The sequence below is a fragment of the Raphanus sativus genome, chromosome 6, assembly GCF_000801105.2.
Source record: "Raphanus sativus cultivar WK10039 chromosome 6, ASM80110v3, whole genome shotgun sequence".
NCBI classification, from domain to species: domain Eukaryota; kingdom Viridiplantae; phylum Streptophyta; class Magnoliopsida; order Brassicales; family Brassicaceae; genus Raphanus; species Raphanus sativus.
In genome coordinates this window covers 7337114-7361916 of record NC_079516.1, presented here as the reverse complement: position 1 = coordinate 7361916, position 24803 = coordinate 7337114, and the positions used below count along the sequence as shown (strand labels likewise).

The 24803-nt window shown below is 33.5% G+C and overlaps 4 protein-coding genes and 1 pseudogene across 5 annotated transcripts; 1 reads left to right on the top strand and 4 right to left on the bottom strand.

Annotated features, from left to right (window-relative positions):
* Positions 1-575: 575 nt before the first annotated feature.
* Positions 576-3351, top strand: LOC108829098 (zinc finger protein WIP4-like). The gene is made up of 2 exons (XM_018602754.1): positions 576-1244; positions 2917-3351. The coding sequence occupies exons 1-2, from the start codon at positions 597-599 to the stop codon at positions 3349-3351; spliced, it is 1083 nt and encodes a 360-aa protein (XP_018458256.1). The 5' UTR covers positions 576-596.
* Positions 3352-5583: 2232 nt separating this feature from the next.
* On the bottom strand, positions 5584-9030 carry LOC108829080 (serine/threonine-protein kinase Nek6-like; annotated as a pseudogene). Its single transcript, XR_008934748.1, has 7 exons — positions 8937-9030; positions 8040-8146; positions 7320-7400; positions 7124-7243; positions 7007-7033; positions 6852-6925; positions 5584-6762 (listed from the first exon to the last, which is right to left on the bottom strand). The product of XR_008934748.1 is annotated as a serine/threonine-protein kinase Nek6-like (transcript).
* Positions 9031-13555: 4525 nt separating this feature from the next.
* LOC108829077 (proline-rich extensin-like protein EPR1) lies at positions 13556-14015 on the bottom strand. Its single transcript, XM_018602735.2, has one exon. The coding sequence runs from the start codon at positions 14001-14003 to the stop codon at positions 13569-13571; it is 435 nt and encodes a 144-aa protein (XP_018458237.1). The 5' UTR covers positions 14004-14015; the 3' UTR covers positions 13556-13568.
* Positions 14016-14293: 278 nt separating this feature from the next.
* Positions 14294-15805, bottom strand: LOC108829076 (uncharacterized). Its single transcript, XM_018602734.1, has one exon. It carries the CDS (start codon positions 15803-15805, stop codon positions 14294-14296), a length of 1512 nt encoding a protein of 503 aa, XP_018458236.1.
* Positions 15806-19267: 3462 nt separating this feature from the next.
* LOC108829093 (AP2-like ethylene-responsive transcription factor PLT1) lies at positions 19268-22373 on the bottom strand. The gene is made up of 9 exons (XM_018602750.2): positions 22043-22373; positions 21537-21963; positions 21343-21425; positions 21208-21216; positions 21019-21107; positions 20866-20939; positions 20716-20766; positions 20563-20639; positions 19268-20361 (listed from the first exon to the last, which is right to left on the bottom strand). Exons 1-9 carry the CDS (start codon positions 22158-22160, stop codon positions 19586-19588), a joined length of 1704 nt encoding a protein of 567 aa, XP_018458252.1. The 5' UTR covers positions 22161-22373; the 3' UTR covers positions 19268-19585.
* Between the last annotated feature and the right edge of the window lie 2430 nt (positions 22374-24803).

Genomic DNA, 24803 nt, shown 5'->3' with positions numbered 1-24803 from the left:
TAAATAATATTGTTAAAACTTATGCTTATAAATATTTAATAATGGCCTTTATTTTATTATATGCATGCGTGAACTTCGTTTCCTAAGATAGCAAGTCTCATTAATTTCCCTTCTTCAAATTTTTTCTTTGTTTCTTTTCTACTTAGAGCATATGCAATGGTGGATCTCAATCTTTAGGAATAGTATTTTTTAATTTTAATTTTTTTTTAGATTAAAATAATAAAAAATATCAATCAATCGCGGACCGACACGTGTTAAGAATTCCCTAAGAACTAATCCTTATTTAAGAATTTTAAAATTCGAATCATTAATTTTTAGTAAAACCTATCGATTATTTAATTATTTTGTTCCTAATGACTTTTACTTAAATACCCCCATTTCGGGTGCTCTTACCATCTTCTCGTACCCCTTTTCCTATAAAATATCATATGCTATTTTTCTACCGCTTTGTCACATCGCAAACATGTGGTGTATACACTCATAAACACCCACGCATTAATATAAACATGCATATCTAGCTCTCTTTCCTCTCATAAAACAAACTATCATCTTGATACGGTTCCCTCTCTTATTCTCTCTGTCTTCTCCTCAAAGTAATGTCTGATCCAGCTTGTATCTTCAGCAATGGATTTTTTGATCACTATGACTATAGCTTCAACTATTCAACTTCTCTCTCACACATCTACAACTCTAATGGCAGCTTATATTACTCAAGCAATACCAAAAACATAAACCCTAATTCTACATCACCTGACTCTCCTCCACTTAGAGAAGCTCTTCCTCTCCTTAGCTTAAGCCCCATTCATAAGCATCAAAAAGCCAGTGTTCCTCACCATGAATATTATTTCAGGGAGACGACCGAACAATCTTCTAATTCAAACTTCCTTGATCATGATCTTGGTCAGTGCCAAGAAACTCAAAATCATGATGTGACAGTGGATCTTCATCTAGGGTTACCAAACCTCGGTGGCGACGCTATTGCGTGCGGTGGTGGTGGGAGCAGTAGCAGCGACGCCATACTTGATTATTCAGACCAAGAGCATCATCATGATCTTCATCAAGATCGTCATCAATACCAAGTAGTAGAAGTAACACTTGCGTCCGATCATGATGGTCATGGTGGTGAACAAAGGGGTAATCATCATCACTATTGGATCCCTACTCCTTCTCAGATTCTGATGGGTCCTACACAGTTCTCTTGTCCTCTCTGCTTCAAGACCTTCAACAGATACAACAACATGCAGGTAAGTCTATATTCATCCGATAAACCTACCTCTAATTAGATCCTACTTTCCTAGAATAATTTTAAAGATTTGATTTTTGTTCTTTAAAAACGCTTCTCAGTTTATTTACTTTTCTTAATTTGTTATTCTAAATAGTGTAATATTCTCGTTCTTTGTGTTCTCAAATCTTCATCAAGAGAACGTCTCTAGCACACATTACGAATTTTCATAATAATTGCTACCACTATAAACTCGAGAATAACGTTTCATTTGATGGTACAAGTCATCAGATGTACGATACATTGATTGATAGCTATGAGAAGATCAACTAAAATCAATCAATGGGTTTAAATTCAAGATGATCTTCTTTAACCAGTAGTCTTTTTAGTCTAGCTCCTTCTAACCCTAAAATATGATTAGTGTTCCTCTTCCATTTTTGCTCTCTTGATTTTCGCGCAGTTCTACTACACAACACTCATTACCCTAAAAAGTAAAAGAAAGTGAGGGATGTCTTGCGATTTATGTTTTTCTTTTTCTTATACCTATTTATATATTTACATGGCATAGATTAATTGACTATGTATTTAATTCCTATTAACCCTAAGCAATTATACGTGGCTAGATCCAGTGCCGTGCGAACACTTTTGGAGGCCTAAGGCGAAAAATAATTTACGCATTTATTCTTATAGTTCTAATTAACAGTATTATTCATAATTAATAGTATTATTCATAATTTAACTTGAGATGTTGACCAAAAAAAAACTTGAGACAATAGATAATTTCTAAAAACATCTATAGAAAAAATATCTTACATAAATGTTTTTTTTCTTCATACACCAATTTTTATAAACTTTAAACAAATAAAAATCAAACAAAACAAATTTGTGGCAAAAAAATTAAGAAAACTTAAAAAAATATATATATAGCAAAACATTAGAGGTTTTTTTTGTCACGAAACATTAGAATTTTAGGTTACACAATAGTATTAATAATTTCTTTCTTCTACATACAGAAAATTTTATTGAAAACAATAAATCGAAATAGTAGAAAATAATGTGTAGCAAAAGAAAATCTTAATAATAATCTTTAAAATATATGTTAAAATCATAGGAACTCTAGGTAACAACTATAGTATCATTGACTGATATTCGAACTTACGTCGACACCCTCGTACAAAAACTCTTTAACCACTATACCATAAATAAGTTATTGACTAAGGGGGCCTAAAATCTATATATTATTTTGGAGGCCTAAGGCAAATGCTTTTTTCATTAAACCATAGTCACGGCTCTGGCTAGATCTCAATCTCATATACATTTTTTGTGCAGATATACACAAGAAAATAGAGTCTGGTAGTACATGTATCAGTATTACTAATATTATTACCGTAAAAGCTACATAAATTTATACACTGTTGTGTCTAGAAATATACGAATAAACTGATAAATATCTTGAATCATATGAAGTTTGTGCAAGTCCTAATACACACTCTTTTACCTATTGTGCTGATCTCTCTGGTCATTGCACAGATTTACATTGTGACAGTTATATTTCGAGATTAGTTAGTTAGATTTGGAGTAACTGATTTTTTTTTGTTTGAACATATAACCAAATAAATATATATGCGTATAACTTGAAGTATTTTATTTAATGGGTACTAACGTTACACATGTTTTTATTTTACCGGAATTAGATGCACATGTGGGGACATGGCTCACAATACAGAAAAGGACCAGAGTCACTAAGAGGGACACAACCAACGGCGATGCTGAGGCTGCCATGCTACTGTTGCGCACCTGGCTGCAAGAATAACATAAACCACCCGAGGGCAAGGCCGCTCAAGGACTTCCGTACGCTTCAGACACATTACAAGCGGAAACATGGTGCGAGGCCCTTTGCTTGTCGTAGATGTGGAAATGCTTTTGCGGTCAAGGGAGATTGGAGGACGCACGAGAAGAATTGTGGGAAGCTTTGGTATTGCTCATGTGGCTCGGATTTTAAGCACAAGAGGTCGCTTAAGGACCACGTTAAGGCATTTGGTAATGGTCATGTCCCTTGTTTTGGCAATGATTGCTTCGGCGATCATGAGGACGAGGAGGCTGCTTCTGATGTCGAACATCAAGAGTGATGGTGTTTTCTTTTGGATATTTATTTATGAGAATAGTAGAAGCCTTTAATGTTTTAAGGTCTTCGTTAATATGTTTGTCGAACATGTCTTATTTCATATATAGTTAATATAATTTGCTTTGGTTATCATGAGTTATTTTCCTACTCGTAGATGTAACGGACTCAATTTGCTGAATTCCACGTGCATCAGTACTCTTGTACATCAATCTCTAGAATTTAGAATATGGACTGGTAAAAGTATACCAAGAATCAAGTATTTTGAAATTAGTCAAAAGTCAAAACTATGATAGTAGCATTTTTCGTGATATTTTTGGTATCGTAAAAGTAAAACTAACATTTGACCTGCAAAACCTTTAATGCATCATTAGCCACTCTTACTTAATTTCTCTTACATATTACTGTAGCTCTCTCTATGTTAAGAAGTTTTAATTAGTTATCCTTTTGTCACATTTTAATCCAAATATCATGAAAGGTATGATACACTTGTTTTCTAGTTATGAATATGATCAAGAATTCTAAATTTTCAAGAAAAATGACACAATTTTTCGTAAATCTCCGCCAATAATTTCATAATGTATTAATTCATTTTACGAGCAAATTCTAATTCTTTTATTTAAAGATATATCAATCTCTAAGCAAAGCGAAGGACTTTAATTAAACCAAATCAAAGTTTTGATCCTTTTCATAGCTTTATGAAAGTCTTACTAATTTTCTTCAAAACTAAAATCGGGTTTACCCATGTGTAGATGGTGGTGCTCAGAGTTATATCGACCGGACATATGTCCGGGTCAACATAATAAACCAGGGGGACAGACAAGAGAAAGGAGAAAGTAAATGATGAAAGGTTGGGTAGAAAACGGGAAGCACTCAAAGGGTCCGGCAAGACTGTGTGATTATTTTCGTTGAAGATCATCAATGCGTATTCTGAGATTGTTGTAATTGTGCCATCAGAATTTTCGGCAAGACTGGATTGTTTCTTCTAAATCTATTAAAAGAAAAGAAACGCTGATCTTGTGTTTAATACATTGCTGCTAGATTTTTTTTTTCATTGCTGCTAGTTCGGTTCCTAGATATGAAGATTTGGTGATGTCTTAGCTGAACATAAATAATTGCGGATACTTGGTGAAACTTTGGTTGCATATGGATTCACTTATCATTTACACCGTATGAAGTTCATTACATACTCTGGGGCTAGGGCCTTATTAATCCCATCGATATTATGCATGTTAGTATGTACCAGCAAGTGGCAGGCATTCAAATTGGGAACACTCTCTGGTTTAGATGACCGTCTAGGTGTAATTATCGTGGGTAACTGGGTAAGTTGCATTGGGTTCTTTGTTGATGCATGCTGGAGGGGCGAAGCCAGAAGATTTATTGTATGGATACATCATTTAATAAAAAAATAACATTGGAGAGAATAGAATTTGAAAACTGTGGGTGCACAATAAATTTCTTACCAATTTAGCTAGCAAATTATATTAGTTTTAAGCATAAAAATGTAAACTTTTAAAAAACCATATACGGCGAACCCGGGTTCAAACGCCACCGGCCACACGGATATGGACTATTGCTTTCGGCTCATTTGAATGCCTATAAAAAAGTCTATCCGTGGACTATACCTCCATCCGGAGATTAGATTTGTGTATTTAATAGATCTGGCTTTAACTTTTTTTCTCAAAAAAAAAATGTAAACTTTATTATTATTGTGGGTACACATGCACCCTTTGTCTGACAGCGTGGCTTCGCCCCTGGTGCCTGTGTTTGTTGGCATGGCCGCCTGTATGTCTGCAAGGTAAAACACACACAATCTCAAAAACCAGAGGTTTTGAACTTCTGAAATAGCTATTGCGTTTTTAGTTTATGACTTTGGTGATATGTTTTTCTCTTTTTTTTTTTTGAAGTCTTTACTTTCTGGAGCTGAGTTTGACTTAGACGATGAGCTTGTAAGTTTATATCTCATGTGATCATTTGTGCACCAAAAATGTTTTTTGCAAAGTTTCCTTCTTTTTTATTAGACTATTTTTTCAACTTTTATCAGACTCATTCAAACAATCCAAGAACAATTATAGCTCTAGTGTATTTTTGCCATTGATGCATACCTAAACTTAGCAGCAAAAACTGGAGAATCATGTCTTGCTAATTAATGGCTGACCTTGAAACTCTCTTCTTTTCTCCTTCCACATATTGTTAATTATATAAATACCTCCACCACCTTCACCTTCAAGCCATCCAAAAAGAAAAATACAAAACTAACATCAACAAAATAAACAAAAAAGAAATAATGGCAATGAAGAACATCAACAACTTCTTTGTCGCCCTCTTTGTCTCGGTTGTGTTAGTGAGCTCAGCCACAGCAGCTACCATGGAGTCTCCAGCACCAGCACCAGGTGCTTCCTCTGCCACCGTGGCTTTTCCGGTGGTTGGCTCCATCGTTGCTGCATCATTCTCCGCCTTCTTGGCTCTTCTCTTGCAGTAAATATATATATATATTGAGGAGGGGCTCTACGAGATAACAAAACTCTTTTTTGTTATGATAGGTTCTTTAGAATCTATGGAAAATAATTTTGTCAAATAACCCATTTTGATGTATAATCTCATTGTATAAGTTATTACACTAATACTTTTATGAGTATATGATAATAATAAAATAATATTGTCCTATATAAGCGCTTGTTGATCAGATTTTATAAATCTGATTAGTAACTTTATTGCTTTGTGATTAATATCTTTATACACAAAATGGCTGCATGAAAAAGTTGAGTTTAGTGTTTCTTTCTAAAGGATTGGTTTCATTATCATTTTGCTTTCTCTTTACATTCATGAGACTTCTGGTGATCCAAATCGCGGTTTATCTTGATGAAACTGTTTCATCTCCAAAAGGCTTTAAGAACCCTTCTAATTCTGAGTTCATCCAACTTTTCTTGCCTAAGTAAACCTGCACAAGCTCCAACAAAGATTCCAATGCTTCTGCTCTCTACTCACTTCTTGGGCTCTTCTGCCAATATTAACGTTGTAGGGTTAATGTGGTAATCAATGACTTCTCTTAGGTCTTTCATGGTCTCTCTATGTCTTTTGAACTAGAACTTGTATTCTTTTCTCCTTATCTCTATTTCCTCTACTTCTTCTGCTACCTCTTGAATACGTTTAACGGGTGTTCTCGCGGATTTGGCAGTGCCCGTCCTTGGGGAAGACGGTCTCGCCTGTTCTGTTTTCGTAGGTGTTGTGCTCTGTTTTGGACACAACTGGTTTGAAAACTGGAGACAAAATTTGGCATTTTGCAACATATGGCTGTAAGTAAAAGGATGTCTTAACAATTCTGAAGCCTATAAATGCCGCAAAAAGAAGAAACTAATGGAACTCAACATCACAGTTGGTCTATGTTCAGGGTTCTTGCGCTACATTACATAGTTTTCTGCAAAAAAAAAGCATACCAGAAACTCTTAGCATTCAACACTCAAAAACTTGTAAACTATACCAAAGTAAATGCACATGTATACTTACAATGAAGAGGAATACATGACCGGGAGGAAAGAAAAAGAAGAGCGGTTAATCTTGTTTATGAGTCTAGCCATGTCCTGTTTCCAAGAAACAGAATTTTCAAAAAAGTTCGAAAGAGATTTCAGATTTAACAGAAGACAAATGAGAAATTTTCTTACAGGAGCCTTAAACATATATACAACAACCTGTAAACCCAAAATCTTTCAGAAAAATCAAGAACAAGTTCAAGAAACCAGAAGTTCTAAGGATTGTGTAAGTTCAAGAAGAGAATGAACCTAAAGACCAAATATCAGATTTGTAGCTGTAAGGTATATCTGCAAGAAGTTCAGGGAACATGTTTGTTGTTCCCACAATCTGAGAATCTAGTTTTCTTTGGTGAGGAATATGTTGGAGCACTGTATAAATTTGGTTTGCATTGTTTGTGAGTGATCTGTTCCATTGAAGCATAGAGTAAAATAGAAACTGATTTACCTTAAGGTCACAGTAAAGAAATCGATTCTTATGGAGTTAATCTATAGCCAACAGTAGCTGAACCATCCATCTGCATAGATTCTACACTGAAGAAGATAATCCTCATGTTAGATTCAATATCAGTTCATTACTTGTCTAATACCAAATAATTGTCTAATGATTACTCATTTCCTCAGAGGGCGTCGGTATGTGGATACAAATGTTACTACCAGCTTTCTTTGACGTTTGAGTCCTGCATTTACCAAAATCATAAAAATAAACCCCCAGAGAACAACCAAAAAGAAACATAAAATTTGAATGTGATTGCCTTACATGTCTCCACCCTCACAATAACTAGTTATAATGCACACACAATCCTAGATAACCAGTAAAAATTATGTGAATTTGGATCTTCATTATGAGCTTTGAACTCAGGCTAAATCACCTTTCAACCCATGTTATGTAAGGGCTCTTAAGCTTTGATATGAAAACTGAATTTCATTGTCATAAACACACACATTTTTGAGTTTTCAAGAATCAAAACTTACAAGTTAAAAACGTAATTTTAATGTCTTGGATAGCAGCAAGATTGCATCTCTCTGTTTATTTAGCCAAACGAATCTTCTTTAGCACATAACTACAAAGAAGAATAGATAGATTTGATCAAGAAACAACAAACTCGAAATTGAGATATTTTTTCTCTTCTTTAACCCATCTTCGTCTCTCTAACTTGTGAATTACAAGAAAAACAGAACCAAAAGCTCCTCTTCTGATCTGTTCCACGACTTCATAATCATCCATCTTCGAAACTGTTACACTCATCTTGTTGAACAACTGGGATCTTTCCTCTGTTTAAAAGATCAAACTTTCACAAGAATTTACTGGCCATGAGCATTAACTGCTATGAGAATCAAGAGTTATAAAATCAGGCAAGAAGAGAGAAAAAAACTGGGACCCTTTAACTAAATTTTGACTTTCAAGTGTAGGAGGAGCGACGTCAAGATGTGGCTCTCGCCGCACCCGTTTTTCTGCTGGCTCGCATTTGTTCTGAAGTCGAGCCGAATAAGTGCAGCTTCCGGTGATCTTCGGACTAGCCAGTAGGCGCTCTAAGGTCTTCTGGGGCTCTCGTCATCTCCTACTACCGGTGGTGGTTTGAGTCTTGAGCTTGCGGTTTGGCAAAGCTGCGAGAGTATGAATCCAATCATTTGGAGTAGCGCTGCGGACAAGCCAAATTCTACCAAGGCGTGGTCTTGTGTTTCTTCAAAGGTTTATCTCTTGCGTCAATGCTGCCTATTGTCAAGCTTCTGCTGTTTCTTCAACTAGTTAGCGTTGTTTGAATTAGTTTCATTGTCCGAATATTATTTGGTGTTGTTTTTTCTTCCTCTCTGGTGTTGCATTAGGTTTAATTTTCATTCTGCTACTTGTTTGTATGTAACTGCTTTCACAAAGAAAATTTGATATAATTTTTTTTTTGTCAAAGGAAATTTGATATAAAATTTTACATTTACACACAAAAAAAGTGTAGTGAAAAAAGTGAGGAATTTTTTTTTTAACTTGCATAATTATGCTATTACAAACTATGAGAATATTACAGATGGTTTTACAGCTGATAATTTTACCCGTCACTGACTGCATCACCTCTCCTGAACCATCCTATCGTATCCATGCCTAACGGTATTCCTTGCGCCATGCTGCAGAACCTCTTGTAAGCCTTCTCTCCCTTAATTCGCATAATTTCGTTTTCACTGGGACTCGAAACCCAGACCTCCTCGTGTAGAAGCATTAATGAACCCTTAGTCAAACCACTAGACTAAGGAGGAAAAATTATTTAAACGGGGAAAAACGTTAAAAGAAAAAGAGGAAATTTATCAAAGAATACTTATCTATCAACAAAAATTCTTATTATCCTAATCTCTAAATCACAATATCAAATATACTATATTTTTCTATAAAATAAAAAATTTCCAAAAATAGCAGTCTTAAAAAAATATTTTAAAATACAACCTACTAATGAAAAATTCTGAAAAAATATTCATCTATAAAAAAATTCATGTTATCCTAATTTTTAAATCACAATCTCAAATCTACAATAGTTCTCAATAAAATGGAAACTTTTCAAAAATAGCAATTTTTTCAAAAAAATATTTAAAAATACAACCTATTGATTCAAAATTCTGAATTAATACTTATCTATCAACAAAAACTTCTTGTAATCCTAATCTACAAATCTCCAAATCACAATCCCAAATCTACTATAATTCTCTATAAAATGAAAAGGTTTCAAAATAGCATTTTAAAACAATATTTACAACATATTGATGAAAAATTCTGAACTAATTCTCATATATCAACAAAAAAATTTGTTATCATAATTTCTAAATCACAATCCTAAATATCTTATATTTCTCTATAAAATGAAAACTTTCCAAAAATATCAATTTTTAAAGGAAATATTTGAAAATACAACCTATTGATGAAAAATTCTGATATAATCATGTTATCCTAATTTTTAAATCACAATCCGAAATCTAGAATAGTTCTCTATAAAATAAAAACTTTCCAAAAATAAAATTTTTAAAAATATATTTTTAAAAATACAACATATTGATGAAAAATTCTGAAAGAATACCCATCTATCAACAAAACTTCATATTATCCTAATTTTTAAATCACAATCTCAAATCTACAATAGCTCTCTATAAAATGAAAATTTTACAAAAATAGAAGTTTTTTAAAAATATATTTAAAAATACAATATATTGATGAAAAATTCTGAAAGAATACTCATCTATCAACAAAACTTCATGTTATCCTAATTCATAAATCACAATCTCAAATCTACAATAGTTATCTATAAAATGAAAATTTTCCAAAAATAGAAGTTTAAAACATATATATTTAAAATACAACCTATTCCTGAAACTATCAACAAAAATTTTTGTTATCATAATCTCTAAATCACAATCCTAAATCTATTATATTTCTCTATAAAATGAAAACTTTACAAAAATATCAGTTTTAAAAAAATATATTTAAAAATACAATCTATCAACAAAAATTCTTGTTATCCTAATCTCTATATCACAATATCAAATATCTATATTATCTATAAAATGAAACATTTCCAAAAGTAGCAGTTTAAAAAAAAATATATATTTAAAATACAACCTATTGTTGAAAAATTCTGCAAGAATATTCATCATCAACAAAAATTCATGTTATCCTAATTTTTAAATCACAATCTCAAATCTACAATAGTACTCAATAAAATGAAAGCTTTTCAAAAATAGCAGTTTTTCAAAAAATATTTTAAAATACAACTTATTGATGAAAAATTCTGAATGAATACTTATCTATCAATAAAAATTCTTGTTATCATGATCTCCAAATCTCCAAATCACAATACCAAATCTACTATAAAATGAAAACTTTTCAAAAATAGCAGTTTTTAAAAAAATATTTACAACATATTGATGAAAAATTCTGAACTAATACTCATATATCAACAAAAATTCATGTTATCCTAATTTTTAAATCACAATCTTAAATCTACAATAGTTCTCTATTAAATGAAAACTTTCCAAAAGTAAAAGTTAAAAAAACAAAATATTTAAAAATACAACATATTGATGAAAAATTCTAAAGAATACTCATCTATAAACAAAAATTCATGTTATCCTAATTTTTAAATCAAAATCTCAAATCTACAATAGTTCTCTATAAAATGAAAACTTTCCAAAAATAACAATTTTTTAAAAAATATTTTAAAATACAATCTATTGATAAAAAATTCTGAACTAATACAATCTCTAAATCAAAATATCAAATATACTATATTTCTCTATAAGTTTTTTTTTTCCAAAATAGCAGTTTTAAAAAATAAATTTAAAAATACAATATATTGATGAAAAATTCTGAAAGAATACTCATCTATCAACAAAAATTCATGTTATCCTAATTTTAAATCACAATCTCAAATCTACAATAGTTCTCTATAAAATGAATACTTTCCAAAAATAGCAACTTTTTAAATGAAATATTTGAAAATACAACCTATTGATGAAAAATTATGAAAGAATACTTATCTATCAACAAAAATTCTTGTTATCCTAATCTCTAAATCACAATCCCAAATCTAATATAATTCTCTATAAAATGAAAACTTTCCAAACTAGCAGTTTTTAAAAGAAAATATTTTAGAATACAACGTATTGATGAAAAATTCGGAAATAATACTTATCTATCAACAAAATTCTTGTGATCTTAATCTCTAAATCAGAATATCAAATATACTATATTTCTCTATAAAATGAAAACTTTCCAAAGATAGCAGTTTTTAAAAAAATATTTAAAAATACATATTAATGAAATTCTAAAAGAATACTCATCTATCAACAAAAACTCATGTTATCCTAATTTTTAAATCATAATCTCAAATCTACAATAGTTCTCAATAAAATGGAAACTTTCCAAAATAGTAGTTTTCAAAAAAATATTTAAAAATACAACCTATTGATTCAAAATTCTGAGTTAATACTTATCTATCAACAAAAATTCTTGTTATCCTAATCTCCAAATCTACAAATCACAACCCAAATCTACGATAATTCTCTATAAAATGAAAAATTTTCAAAAATATTAGTTTAAAAAAATATTATTAAAACATATTGATGAAAAATTTTGAACTAATATTCATATATCAACAAAAATTCTAGTTATCATAATTTTTAAATAACAATCCTAAATATCCTATATTTCTCTATAAAATGAAAACTTTCCAAAACTATCAAATTTTAAAAGAAATATTTGAAAATACAACCTATTGATGAAAAAATATGAAAGAATACTTATATATCAACAAAAATTCTTGTTATCCTAATCTCTAAATCACAATCTCAAATCTACTATGTTTCTCTATAAATATAAATTTTCCAAAAATAGTAGTTTGTTAAGAAAATATTTAAAAATACAATCTGTTGATGAAAATTTCTGAAAGAATACTCATTTATCAACAAAAATTCTTGTTATCCTAATATCTAAATCACAATCTTAAATCTCCTATATTTCTCTATAAAATTAAAACTATCCGAAAATAGCAGTTTTAAAAAAAACATTTAAAAATACAACCTATTGATGAAACTATCAACAAAAATTTCTGTTATCTTAATCTATAAATCACAATCCTAAATCTACTATATTTCACTATAAATTAAAATTTAAAAAAATAGCAGTTTTTAAAAAATATATTTAAAAATACAACATATTGTTAAAAATTATGAAAGAATACTTATCTATCAAAAAACAATTCTTGTTATCATAATATCTAAATCACAATCCTAAATCTACTATATTTCTTTATAAAATAAAAACTTTTCAAAAATAGCAGTTTTTCAGAAAGAATATTCATCTATCAACAAAAATTTATGTTATCCTAATTTTTAAATCATAATCCCAAATCTACAATAGTTCTCTATTAAATGAAAAATTTCCAAAAGTAGCAGTTTTTAAAAAAATATATTTAAAAATACAACATATTGATGAAAAATTCTGAAATAATACTTATCTATTAACAAAAATTCATGTTATCCTAATTTTTAAATCACAATCACAAATCTACAATAGTTCTCTAAAAATGAAAATTATCCAAAATAGCAGTTTTAAAAAAAAATATTTAAAATACAACTTATTGATAAAAATTTCTGAACTAACACTCATTTATCAACAAAAAATCTTGTTATCATAATCTCTAAATTACAATCCTAAATCTCCTATATTTCTCGATAAATAAAAACTTTCCAAAAATAACATTTTAAAAAAAATATATTGAAAAATACAACCTATTCATGAAACTATCAACAAAAATTGGTTTTTTCAAACGTTGCGGATAGTATTTCATTGCCACTTGTCGTGCTGAGAGTGACCTATTATTGACGTGGCAGTATAGGAGAAGAGAGATCCTCTTCTTTATAGTATTAGATTATGTTTATGATGAAAATTTATGATTTGTAAAATTAACAAACAAGTCCTTAGTCCATTAACAAAGACATGCATAAATTATGTTGAATTAGTAGAGAAAGTTTAATAATTCTACAAACTGAAAAGAGCCAATACATACAACCAAAAAAAAAAGTTAACAAATCGTTAATGCATGGATCATCAAACTTCACTCGCTCTACAAAAGAGCAAAAAGAAAAAAGCTTCACAACAACCACCTCGGGATATTAAGACATCAAAGACATTACACTTTTTATGCACTTATGTCTTAACGCTTTACAACAACCACCACCATGGGCGGGAAGGTGGTGGTGGTGGAGATTTCCTATAATAGAAGGCTTTGTAAGCTTGAGGAGGAGGATATATCGGAGTAGGAGGGAGAGGAAGATCAATCGGAGGGGGATAGACCGGAGTAGGACAAAGATCAGCCGGTGGAGAATAAACTGGACTAGGAGGAGGAGGCAGATCAGTTGGAGGAGGAGAATAAACCAAACTTGGAGGAGGTGGAAGATCAGCCGGGGGAGAATAAACCGAACTTGGAGGAGGTGGAAGATCAGCCGGGGGAGAATAGACCGGAGATGGAAGAGGAGAATGTAGAGGTTCATAGTTATTAGAAGTTTGCAGGAGCTTACGGGTGGTATTGGATTCACCAAGTGAAATTAGGGTTGCGAAGAGAAAAAATAGGGTGAAGGAATGACCTTGATACACCATTTTTAATGTTTGTCTTCTTAATACTCAATGTTAATGTTAAGATCTTAATTTTTTCTTAAGTACAGTATGTTTATATATATATGTATAATACATTGGATTTGCTTTCTAAATTAGAGGGTTCCCACTAACGTTGAAGATATTTTTTTGGACTTATAAATATTATATATGTTGGGCCGGCTTCGTCTTTTTGTTTGCATTAATAAATTTATCTTTTTTGCAAATTTTTTTTTGTCAAATGGCTTATATTAAAAATGCAAGAAATAAAAGGTCCATGGCCTCAGGCCCAAAGTCTAGCCCAATGGGCAACCAGAAGAAACAGAGCCCGCTAAGACTTGTTTTGCCAAGCTATCGGCTTGATTGTTTTGAGATCGAGAGAGAAAAACAAAGGAGATATCGACGAACACAGATGAGATTTGCTGGATATCGCGAACGATTCCGTAAATCTCTTTGTTCTGGGCGTCGTTGTTGATTGCTCTGATGAGCGTTGCGTTTTCAGAGAGCATCTTGATCCTTGGGAGACCGAGATTCACTGCTGCGATGAGGCCCAATCGGAGAGCTAAAGCTTCTGTTACAATCGGCAAGGTGACGAAATCCTGTACTGTCGATCCTTGTTTGATCGGCGCTTCCTCCGGTCCGTTGATGATCCACGCTAGCCCCGCTTTCTGCGTATCTTTGGCCCATGCTGCATCTGATTTGCAGGTTGGGATGGTAGGGTCTGCATGTCGATTCTTCACTCTTGTAGGGCCTACATGTATTGATTTTTCCATCTTTGCGGTTTGGTTCTGAGTTTGACACCATTCTCTTGCTAATCTTAGTCCTTTCGTTGCAACTTCTTCTTTGGTTAGGTGTCGCTTCTTGAAGATTAGTGTGTTCCGAGCCGTCCAGAGTGTCCAAGAGATCCACGGTAGGATGCTTCCGGTGATTCCTGATGGTGGGAGGCATACTGCTCTTTTGAATGCCACTACCGCTTCTTTGAAGTCCGTTGCTGTAGCTAGGTGAACTACTTCCTTGAGAAGTATTAGACTCCATACCTCTTTTGCAAAAGGACAATCGAAAAAGATGTGCTTAGCTGTTTCTAACTCATTACAGCGTATACACTTAGCTTGAGCATGTATTCCTCTGCTTTGTAGGTTCTCTCCAAGAGGCAGTGCTCGTTGGATTATAGACCAAGTGAAGACCTTCATCTTAGGGGAACATTCTGTTGCCCACACATCACGTATCCAGTTGAACAGATCAGAGTTTGGTACTAGGAGGGTTGACCCTTTCGTTGCAGCTACCGCGTAGCCTGATTTAGTTGTATAGTCCCCAGAAGAGGTTGGTTGCCAGATGAACACATCTTCAGCTCCCGTACTACTCGGTTTGATGCACTTGATCTGATCCACCAGCAGAGGTAATACTTCCTTTAGTCTCTTAGTGTTCCATTGCATGTCATCAGTTAGGAGATCCGACACAGTAAGGTCCATATCTGCTTCTGCAATAGGACCATAGGGCTTCACTTGACTGGTTAGGGAAACCCATGTGTCTTTCCATACACTAGTAGTACATCCGTTTCCAATAGCTTTCCCTAAGTATCCCTTTAGCAGGTCTCTTCCATGTAGGAGACTTCTCCAACCATGTGAGCAATTGGTAGGGGCGTTTACTGTTAGGAGTGATTGCTTGTGACAGTACTTCCCTAGTAGTATCTTTGCTAGTAGGCTTCCCGGTTTCGTTAGGACTTTCCATGCTTGCTTAGCTACTAGCGCCTGGTTGAAGAATTGTATATCTCGGAATCCTAGGCTTCCAACTGATTTAGGTTTGGTCATTTTATCCCATGAAACCCAACTCATCTTCCTGTGATCTTCTGAATCATCCCACCAGTATCATGTTAGGACTGACTGTATGCGTTTGCATAGGCTTGCAGGAAGCTCAAAACAAGACATTGGGTACGTTGGGATGGCCGTTAGTACCGACTTAAGCATTGTAAGTTTACCGGCCTTTGACAGAAACTTTGTCGATCTTGTTGCTGCTCTTTGTCTTATTTTATCAACTATCGATGTGAACAGGTCACGCTTTCTTCTGCCGAAGTGCTCTGATAACCCCAGGTATTTACTTGTTCCCCCCTCTTTATGTATGTCCAAGCTATCTTTGATTACTGCTTTCAGCTCTGTTGGTGTCTTAGATGAGAATGTAATAGAGGATTTATCCTTATTTATTCTTTGTCCTGACGCTTCTTCATATTGCAGGAGGATGCTTTGAAGCGTGCCACAGCTCTCCTTAGTTGCTTGACAGAAGAACATAGTGTCGTCAGCGAATATAAGATGGTTGATTGCGGGGCTCCCTCTTGCTACCTTGATACCGTGTAAGGTCCCGTTTTTCTTTGCTCTAGTGCATAGTCTTGATAGAACTTCCCCACATAGGATAAATAGGTAGGGTGATAGAGGGTCTCCCTGTCTAATCCCCCTTTGCGGTGTGACTGCTCCCATAGCTTTGTCCTTGATGAGATAGGAATAGGAGACTGTAGATATGCATTGTACAATCCAGTTTACCCATATGTCATGGAATCCTAGTTTCTGCATCACTTGAGCTAGAAAAGACCACTCTACTCTGTCGTAGACCTTTGACATATCCGTTTTTACGGCCATCGTGCATTTCACTTGGGCTTGAGACATCTTAAGATAGTGAAGCATCTCATGAGTGATTAGCACGTTATCTGATATAGCTCTTCCAGGTATGAACGCTGATTGATTCTCAGATATGATGGACTCCAGTATTGGCTTTAGTCGGATAGATAACATTTTGGATATGATGTTAAAGAACACATTACATAATGCTATCGGTTTATAGTCTCCCACTCTCTTAACTCCTATGCTTTTTGGAATAAGTCTCACATGTGTTTCGTTTTGCGAGGTACGAATTCTCCCATGCTCAAAGAAACCTTGGATCTCCTCGATAACCGCCGGTCCAACCACTTCCCAATTTGCCTAGAAAAAGCTAGCCGAGAATCCATCCGGTCCAAGGGCTTTGTCCGGATGGATAACGAAGGTAGCTTCTTTGATTTCCTGAGGCGTTGGCTTTCTGATGAGGTCCTCATTTGTCTGCTGGTTGATGCAGGGTTTTAAGGCTTTATCAATCGTTTGAGCGCCATCCAGACCTGATGATTTGAAAATTTCCTCATAGAACTTGCAGATTACTGAAGCTATTTGTTCATCTTCGTAAACAGGTACTCCTTCTTCATTCTCCATGACAGATAGTCTATTTCTGGCTTGCCTAGCCTTAGTTGATGGACTTTCTTTCTTGCAAATTTGAGGCGTTCCTTTAAATAGTAACCTTTCGATAGTGAGGTGGTATTAGAATATTAAGAAAAAGGCTGTTATTTTGGATTCGATAATGACTTCAAACAAATTAATCTTATATGATATATATACAATCGTTGATCTGGTTAATGCTCTCTTTTAAAACATAAACAAACTACAATACTAATTATTGACTTTTTTTGTCGGCTCGCTTTTGGTTTAATATAGGACAAGACTTAGGTTCATCCCCTATAGTGAACCTTTAAATTCACCACACTATTTATAACCAATGAAAATGACATGTAGATAATTAAATAAAACACTATAAATTTATTTTAAAATAGTTAAAAAAGAATAATGTCAATTCTAAACCACAAATCTTAATTTTTAAACCTTAAATACTAATTTCTAAATCCAAACTCTATACCCTAAACCAAAATCCTATACCCTAAACCCAAATCTTAGACCCTAAACCCAAACCATAAACCTTAAATCTAAATCTAATACCCTAAATCCAAATCCTAGACCCTAAACCCAAACCGTATATCCTAAACCTAAATCCTAGATCTTAAACCTAAACCGTAAACCCTAAATTTAAATTTAAATTTTATGGTTTACGGTTTGGATTTAAGGTATAGGATTTGGGTTTCGGATATACGGTTTGGGTTCAGAGTTTACAATTTGGGTTTAGGGTATAGAATTTGGGTTTAGGGTATAAGGTTTGGGTTTAGGGTCTACGATTTGGGTTTAGGGTACTTGGTTTAGATTTAAGATTTATGGTTTGGGTTTAGAATTTAGAATTTTGGTTTGGGTTTAGGATCTAGGATTTGGGTTTAGGATCTAGGATTTGGGTTTAGGGTATAGAATTTTGATTTAGGGTATAGGATTTAGATTTAGAAATTACTATTTAGGATTTAAAAATTAAGATTTGTGATTTAGAATTGTCATTATTCTTTTTTTAACTATTTTAAAATAAATTTAATATATTTTATTTAATTATCTACATGTAATTTTCATTGATCATAAATGGTGTGGTAAATTTAAAGGTTCACCATAGGGGGTGAACCTAAGTCTTGTCCTTGTTTTTTGGACAAGACTTGGGTTCACCCCTTATGGTGGACCTTTAAATTCACCACCTCCCTAATAACCAATTAAAGTGCCAACTAGATTAATAATTAAATAATTTAAAAAATAAATAATGTCATATTTAATAATGCAAATGTCACTATTTAATCCATAAACTCAAACTCTATACCCTAAATCCAAATTCTAAACCTTAAATTTTAAATTATAAATCTAAATTCTATGCCCTAAACCCAAATTTTAAACCCTAAACCCAAACCATAAATCATAAACCGAAAAATCTAACCTTTAAACCCAAAACTAACCCTAAACTCAAACCCTAGACCCTAAACCCTAAACCCAAAACTTAGACTCTAAACCCAAACCATAAACCCTAAACCCAAACCGTAGACCCTAAACCCAAACTCTAGACCGTAACCCAAACCATGAATTCTAAATCAAAACTTTAATTTTTAACCTTAAATTTTAAAAGAACAACATCAATATTAATCCAAATATTTAGGGTATAGGGTTTGGATTTTGTATTTACGTTTTGGATTTAGAGTCTAGGATTTGGGTTTAGAGTATAGATTTGGGTTTAGAGTTCAGGTTTTTGAGTTTATGATTTATGGTTTGGGTTTAGAGTTTAAAATTTGGGTTTAGGGTATAGAGTTTGGGTTTATAATTTAGAATTTAGGGTTTAGAATTTGGATTTAGGGTATAGAGTTTGAGTTTATGGATTAGATAGTGATATTAACATTATTAAAATTGACACTATTTATTTTCTAATTATTTTGGTTTTTAAAAAATTATTTAATATTTTTTAATTATTAATCTAGTTGACACTTTGATAGGTTATTAGTAAAGTGGTGAATTTAAAGGTTCACCATAGGGGTGAACGCAATTATTGTCCTTTAATATAATAAGAACGGGAGGAAATATAGATCTTATAAATAAACGAACTACAAGTTTGGAAATTAGTCAAAAGGGTTAGCCTTAAACAAAAATTGGGTACCCTTAAACTTAACTGAGTACCCATAAAACCCTAACCCTCAAGAACCATTTAACCACCGTTTGAGAATCAACACCTTCGCCGTAAATTTTAAATGAACCAGTTGCGTTACCTAAATTCTTCTACCAAAAGTCCCTTCTAATATAACTTCCAAGACTAGAAAAAAAAACAGAACAAAAATAAAATAGTTACTAATACAGACCTATTTCCTTGTACGGCAAGAAACAGATCCATTTTCACTCATTCCACATAGTGAAAACACCACCAGGATTCGACCCCTGAACAGGCTCACCAGTCCAGCCACCGTACTCTCCTGTGCTATCACTCGGAGGCATATCGTAGTCTGTTTTAACAGTTGGGAACTCCTCGGTAGATCCAACGGTGGAGCTCGACCCAATACCAATGCCGTGGCTCCCAAGAAACGCTGCAGTATTGTAGCTACCATTAGAGCCTCCATTGTTGTTGTCAACGATTGAGGTAGAGACAAGACCATGAAGCAAAGCCGGATTGCTTTGAAGATAAGCGTTATAGAGCTGCTGTGAGTTCTGACTCGATTGTTGCTGCAAGTAATTGTTGGTTTGTTGGTGAAGATGAAGCTGCGTCTGGATATAGCTATGGTGATTAAAGGAGGAGGTATCATGAGAATTGGTATTGTAGTGAGAGATGTCATTGTTCTGTAGAGATAGAAAAGGCTCTAATGGTTGTTGAATGCTTAGAGGGTAAGGTTGAAGCTGAAGCCTTGATGAGCTGGAGCCAGAGCCTCCTGAGCTCGAGCCACCACCATACTGGAAACTTGAACCAAGGGCTATCATCTCCGCCTCGCGTTTCCTTGAAGACTCAAGAGCCTGAGCTTCTTTGAGCCGCTTAGCTGCACCTCCTCCTATGGGAAGAGTACTGCTCTCTAGGATGGCTTTCACGTCGTACCGATTGATCTCAAAGTTGGTCACTGCGTTGAGTCCTCTAAACTTTATCGCAGCTATATCATAAGCTTCTGCGGCTTCTTCCTCAGTGCCTGAACATAACAAACCATATCGTTAGCTACCTAAAATTATGGTTTGAAGAAACCTTCTATTAAACATGACGATTCTAAAGCTTTTTCTATATACGGAGGTTTCTTGAAGTTCACTTTTATTTTGTAGTTTCTAGATCGTTTGAAATACTCTTGTATGGTTGCATACCAAACGCAGTAAAGATCTAATAATAAAGTACTTACTAAAAGTTCCCAAGTAGAGATCTTTGTTTCCAGCCACTCGGCCGATCCTTGCTTGCCATCTTCCATGTTGGTGATGCCTATATATGTATATATGACAAAGTAATATTGTTAATATTGTTATCAATTGACTTCAAAAAGGACGAATATATAAACCTTGTTACTCCTCGATACATCGAAGCGCCTCGTGAGAATCCACTACTTTTCCTGTGATTTGACACGCATATATAAAGGTGTCTTTTGAATAGAGAATTTTTATATATGTATAGATATGACCAAGGTCTAAACGAAGAAACAATAAAACACCTTCTAATAGCCGCCACGAACTCTTGTCTCGTCATGTGCTTCATTTCCTCTACTTCTTTCTCGTAGTTAGTAATCTGATATAATGAATCAAAGATTAAAAACATACATAACTAATAATTTCGAAATCATTGCAAGCAGATATGAGCTAGCTACCGGGAAATTAGTAGTAGTCGAGGGACCCCAGTACTTAAGTGCGGCTAGATCATATGATCTTGCTGCTTTATCTTCTTTGTCATACCCACCTATATCAAGAAGTAGATTTAATTTAGTTCCTTAACCTAAAGTATATATTATGATCAATCCACGAAGATGACATAGAAGAATCCAGTTCGGTGCACTTACCCAAGTAAACTAGATTGTGTGTTGAATCCCCAACATATTACGTAGAACAAAGAATGACGAAAATATATTCAAATAGTTAGTATATAAATCAAAACTAAAATACAGAACCTAATTAAGTGAAAGTAAATTACTTACCTTGTCTTCCTTTCCTAGACTGGCCTTCTCTTCTACAACTATTATCCCACAGGTGAGCTTCATATCGACCGGTCCATCGATGCCTGATGATATAATTGAGAAACAAAACCATACGTATACATTTCATCATCAAAAATCAAATTTAAGATAAAAATCATTAAAGAATCAATTGAGTAATGAGTCACATATATAACCTTGTGACACCACGATAGATTGAGGTTCGTTGTCCGAAAGTGTCCAAAGCACGTCTCGGCGTGGCCGTCTCAACAACGGCTAATGCTCCACTGCTAGTGTTATCGCCGGTGGCCTCCGATGGCGAAGCTTTGGCTGCAGCGTTATTACCACCGGTGGTCCCCATGGACAAAGTCAATGACTGTAGATTGTGAGCACTCTCTTGAAGCTCATAGCTATTGTTAGGAATGTTAGAGTCACAAGCTACGACGACGTCGTTTGATTGGACGCTAGGCATCAAGCTGTTGGTATGGAAGTAGTAGTCTGAGTCGTTGTACGCTACGAGGTGGTCGGTTTGGTTTTCGTCTGGTTTGCTCACACCGAGAAAATCAGCCACCTTGGGAACCTCTCCTCCTTCTCCCCCACCGTGTGGATTAATCATATTCCACTCTACGAACATATAGTTTGTTTTGCAGAACATATATATACAAAAAAAGAATATATATATATATAGATAGATAGATGTTACCTTGTGTTTGGAAAGGGTTGTCCATATGGTCGCTGACTAAGCCAAGGTTGTATTCATGAGGAGGCAAAGAAGAGTGGTTTGGTGAAAGTGGAAAACCAAGCCAGTTGTTTGAATTCATTTTCTGTTTCTGAGTCAAATCTGTTTGTTTTGTTTTTAGGTTAATCAATCACTTTATTGAAGCTACCTACTTCGGTATAATCAATATACCAAGCTCTACGCCAATCAAAGAAAAAAAGAAGACTCAACAATCAAGGATTGGAGAAAGAGAAATTGATGATCAAGACTACTTTCCAAAGATTGGAGAATATGTGTATATGTAGGTCGAGATCTTCTTCTGCTTTATATATTGGTAAAAGTCTCTCTCTCTCTTTAAAATCTGGAAACTCTGATACTTTTAGGGTTTTAACAAAAAAGAAGATATTTGTGAGAGATGAATACAGAGGAAGGCCATAGAAGGTTTAGAGAGACCCGTTTAATTATATGGATTTTAACTCATTAGAATATTATTGTAAGAGTTGATATATAATAATACTGTATGCCTTTGAGAAAAAGTAATAATACTGTATGCCTTTCATGTGATTGTTTGTTTTATAGTTCTTAAATGAATCGGGCATTACGACCTGTTAAGTATTAGAACAGCATAGATGTCAAAAAAAAAGTATTAGGACAGCATTTTACAATACACACACTCGTATTTGTATCTGAATTGTGATGCGGTGACGAAACTTACACTCACTATGTTAAAACAGCGTCATCTAAAACAGCGTCATCTAAAAATATGTTAAAACAGCGTCATCTAAAAATAAAAGTGTGGAGTATATGTTATTTCCACACTTTTTACTAGAATTCGTAATACTAGTGCGTGTTTAGGTCATAAATTTTGGCAATTGTAAGAAGAGAAATTGCTAAAAATATCATTTTCATAGTACCACTTTTCATTTTTACACTAACCACTTTTACCACTATTTTTAATGAAGAGTTTAGATTTGAAGGTTTAAGATTAAGGGTTTAGATTTGATGTTTTAGGATTTAAGGTATATAGTTTAGGGTTTAGAGTTGAGGATTTAGGATTTAGAGTTGAGGATTTAGGATTTATAGTTTAGACTTTAGGGTTTAGGGTTTAGAATATTGAATTTAGGGTATATAGTTTAGGGTTTAGGGTTTAAAGTTGAAGATTTTGGGTTTAGGGTTTAGAATTGGAGGTTTAGGATTTATAATTTGGGATTATAATTTTTAAAAACATATAAAACAAAGATATAAGAATATTTACTATTTTAATAAATAAGGTATTTTTGAAAATGTGTCTTTAGTGGTGGTAAAGATGAATAATGATACTTTAAAAGTGGTATTTTTGAAAATTCTCCTTGTAAGAATAAGTGTCAGTACTAGTGCAAAAAAAAACATTATAATTAGAAAACCTCATATATTTTGAAACAGTTAAATCTGTTCTTTTGAGCCTTGGAAGTTGAAACAGTTAAAACTTTCAAGGATAATTTTATTGAAACGAATATAGTGAGAGTATGTAGTAATGGATAGTATTTGCAATGAAAACATCGTAACGAGGTCTGGCACATAACGGTTTTGTATAAATACTCTATATCTGCATACATATAATCTCATACATGTATATATATTAAATATCAACATATACATTTTGTATTATGCAAATTGGTTCTGAACAAAAAATGTATATATGCATCTATGCCTGGCTTACTATTATAACATCTCTATCTCTCTCTTAAAATACATCAAAAGTATAATGAGATATATTTCTCAAAAACAAAAAAAGTATAATGAGATATATCTCAGTTTCATGTAGTAAGACAAAACCCAAGATTCCAACCGGAAAATTCCAACCCTAAGAGGCAAAGGAAAACTAAATTTCATTGTAAAATAAAGTAATTAATACTATAAGTTTTCTAAAAGCAGATTTAAGTCTCTATCTCCAATTCTCCATCTCTCTCTCTCTCTCTAAACCCCACTAGGATTATGGGAACTCACGTCCTCGTTTAATGCGATTCATGACTCCTCAAAGCCCAGCATTCCCACACTCTGCAAATTACCTCTTAGTCTTAATTACCATTTGACCACTCTGGTTTACTTAGACATATACTTGCGTATCGATCCCACTTATGCATGTTATCAGGACCGGTCCTGAGCAATGCCTAGTGAAACATTTGCTACAGGCCCCCAAAATTTTTGAAAAAAATTACATAGGTTTTAAGTCCCCAAAAAATATTTTAGGCCCCAAAATTTTTTTTTTACATAGAAATGGTTTGAGGTCCCCAAAATTTCAGGACCGGTGTTATATGCACATCTACGTATATAACTAAACATACATGCATACATTCACATATAAATCAGAGATAATTTATAAAATACAGCAAATGGGTTACTGTAAAGAGGCGATAAATATAGATCCCCGAATTTTCTCTTCTGCATGTGTACGTTCATGGAATAATATAAAAGCAAGCTTATTAATATTTAAATAACATATGGAAAGAGAGACAGTTAACGTGAAATTTCGTTCAAATAAGAAACTTGCAGAAGAGATGCAGAAGATAAAATATCTTCGTCTAATTGTTAATAAGTAAGCAGCATGAAGTATATATTAAAATATCGTGAAACTGTGAAGAAGGGGGGAGGGGGGGGGGGGGGGATTTGTTTTTGTTTTCACCGAGTAAAAATCTGTTGACCGCTTAATCGGTCTTCGCACCCGTCAAAAGGAAAGAGTCCTTGTTAATTAATTAAATTCAAATTA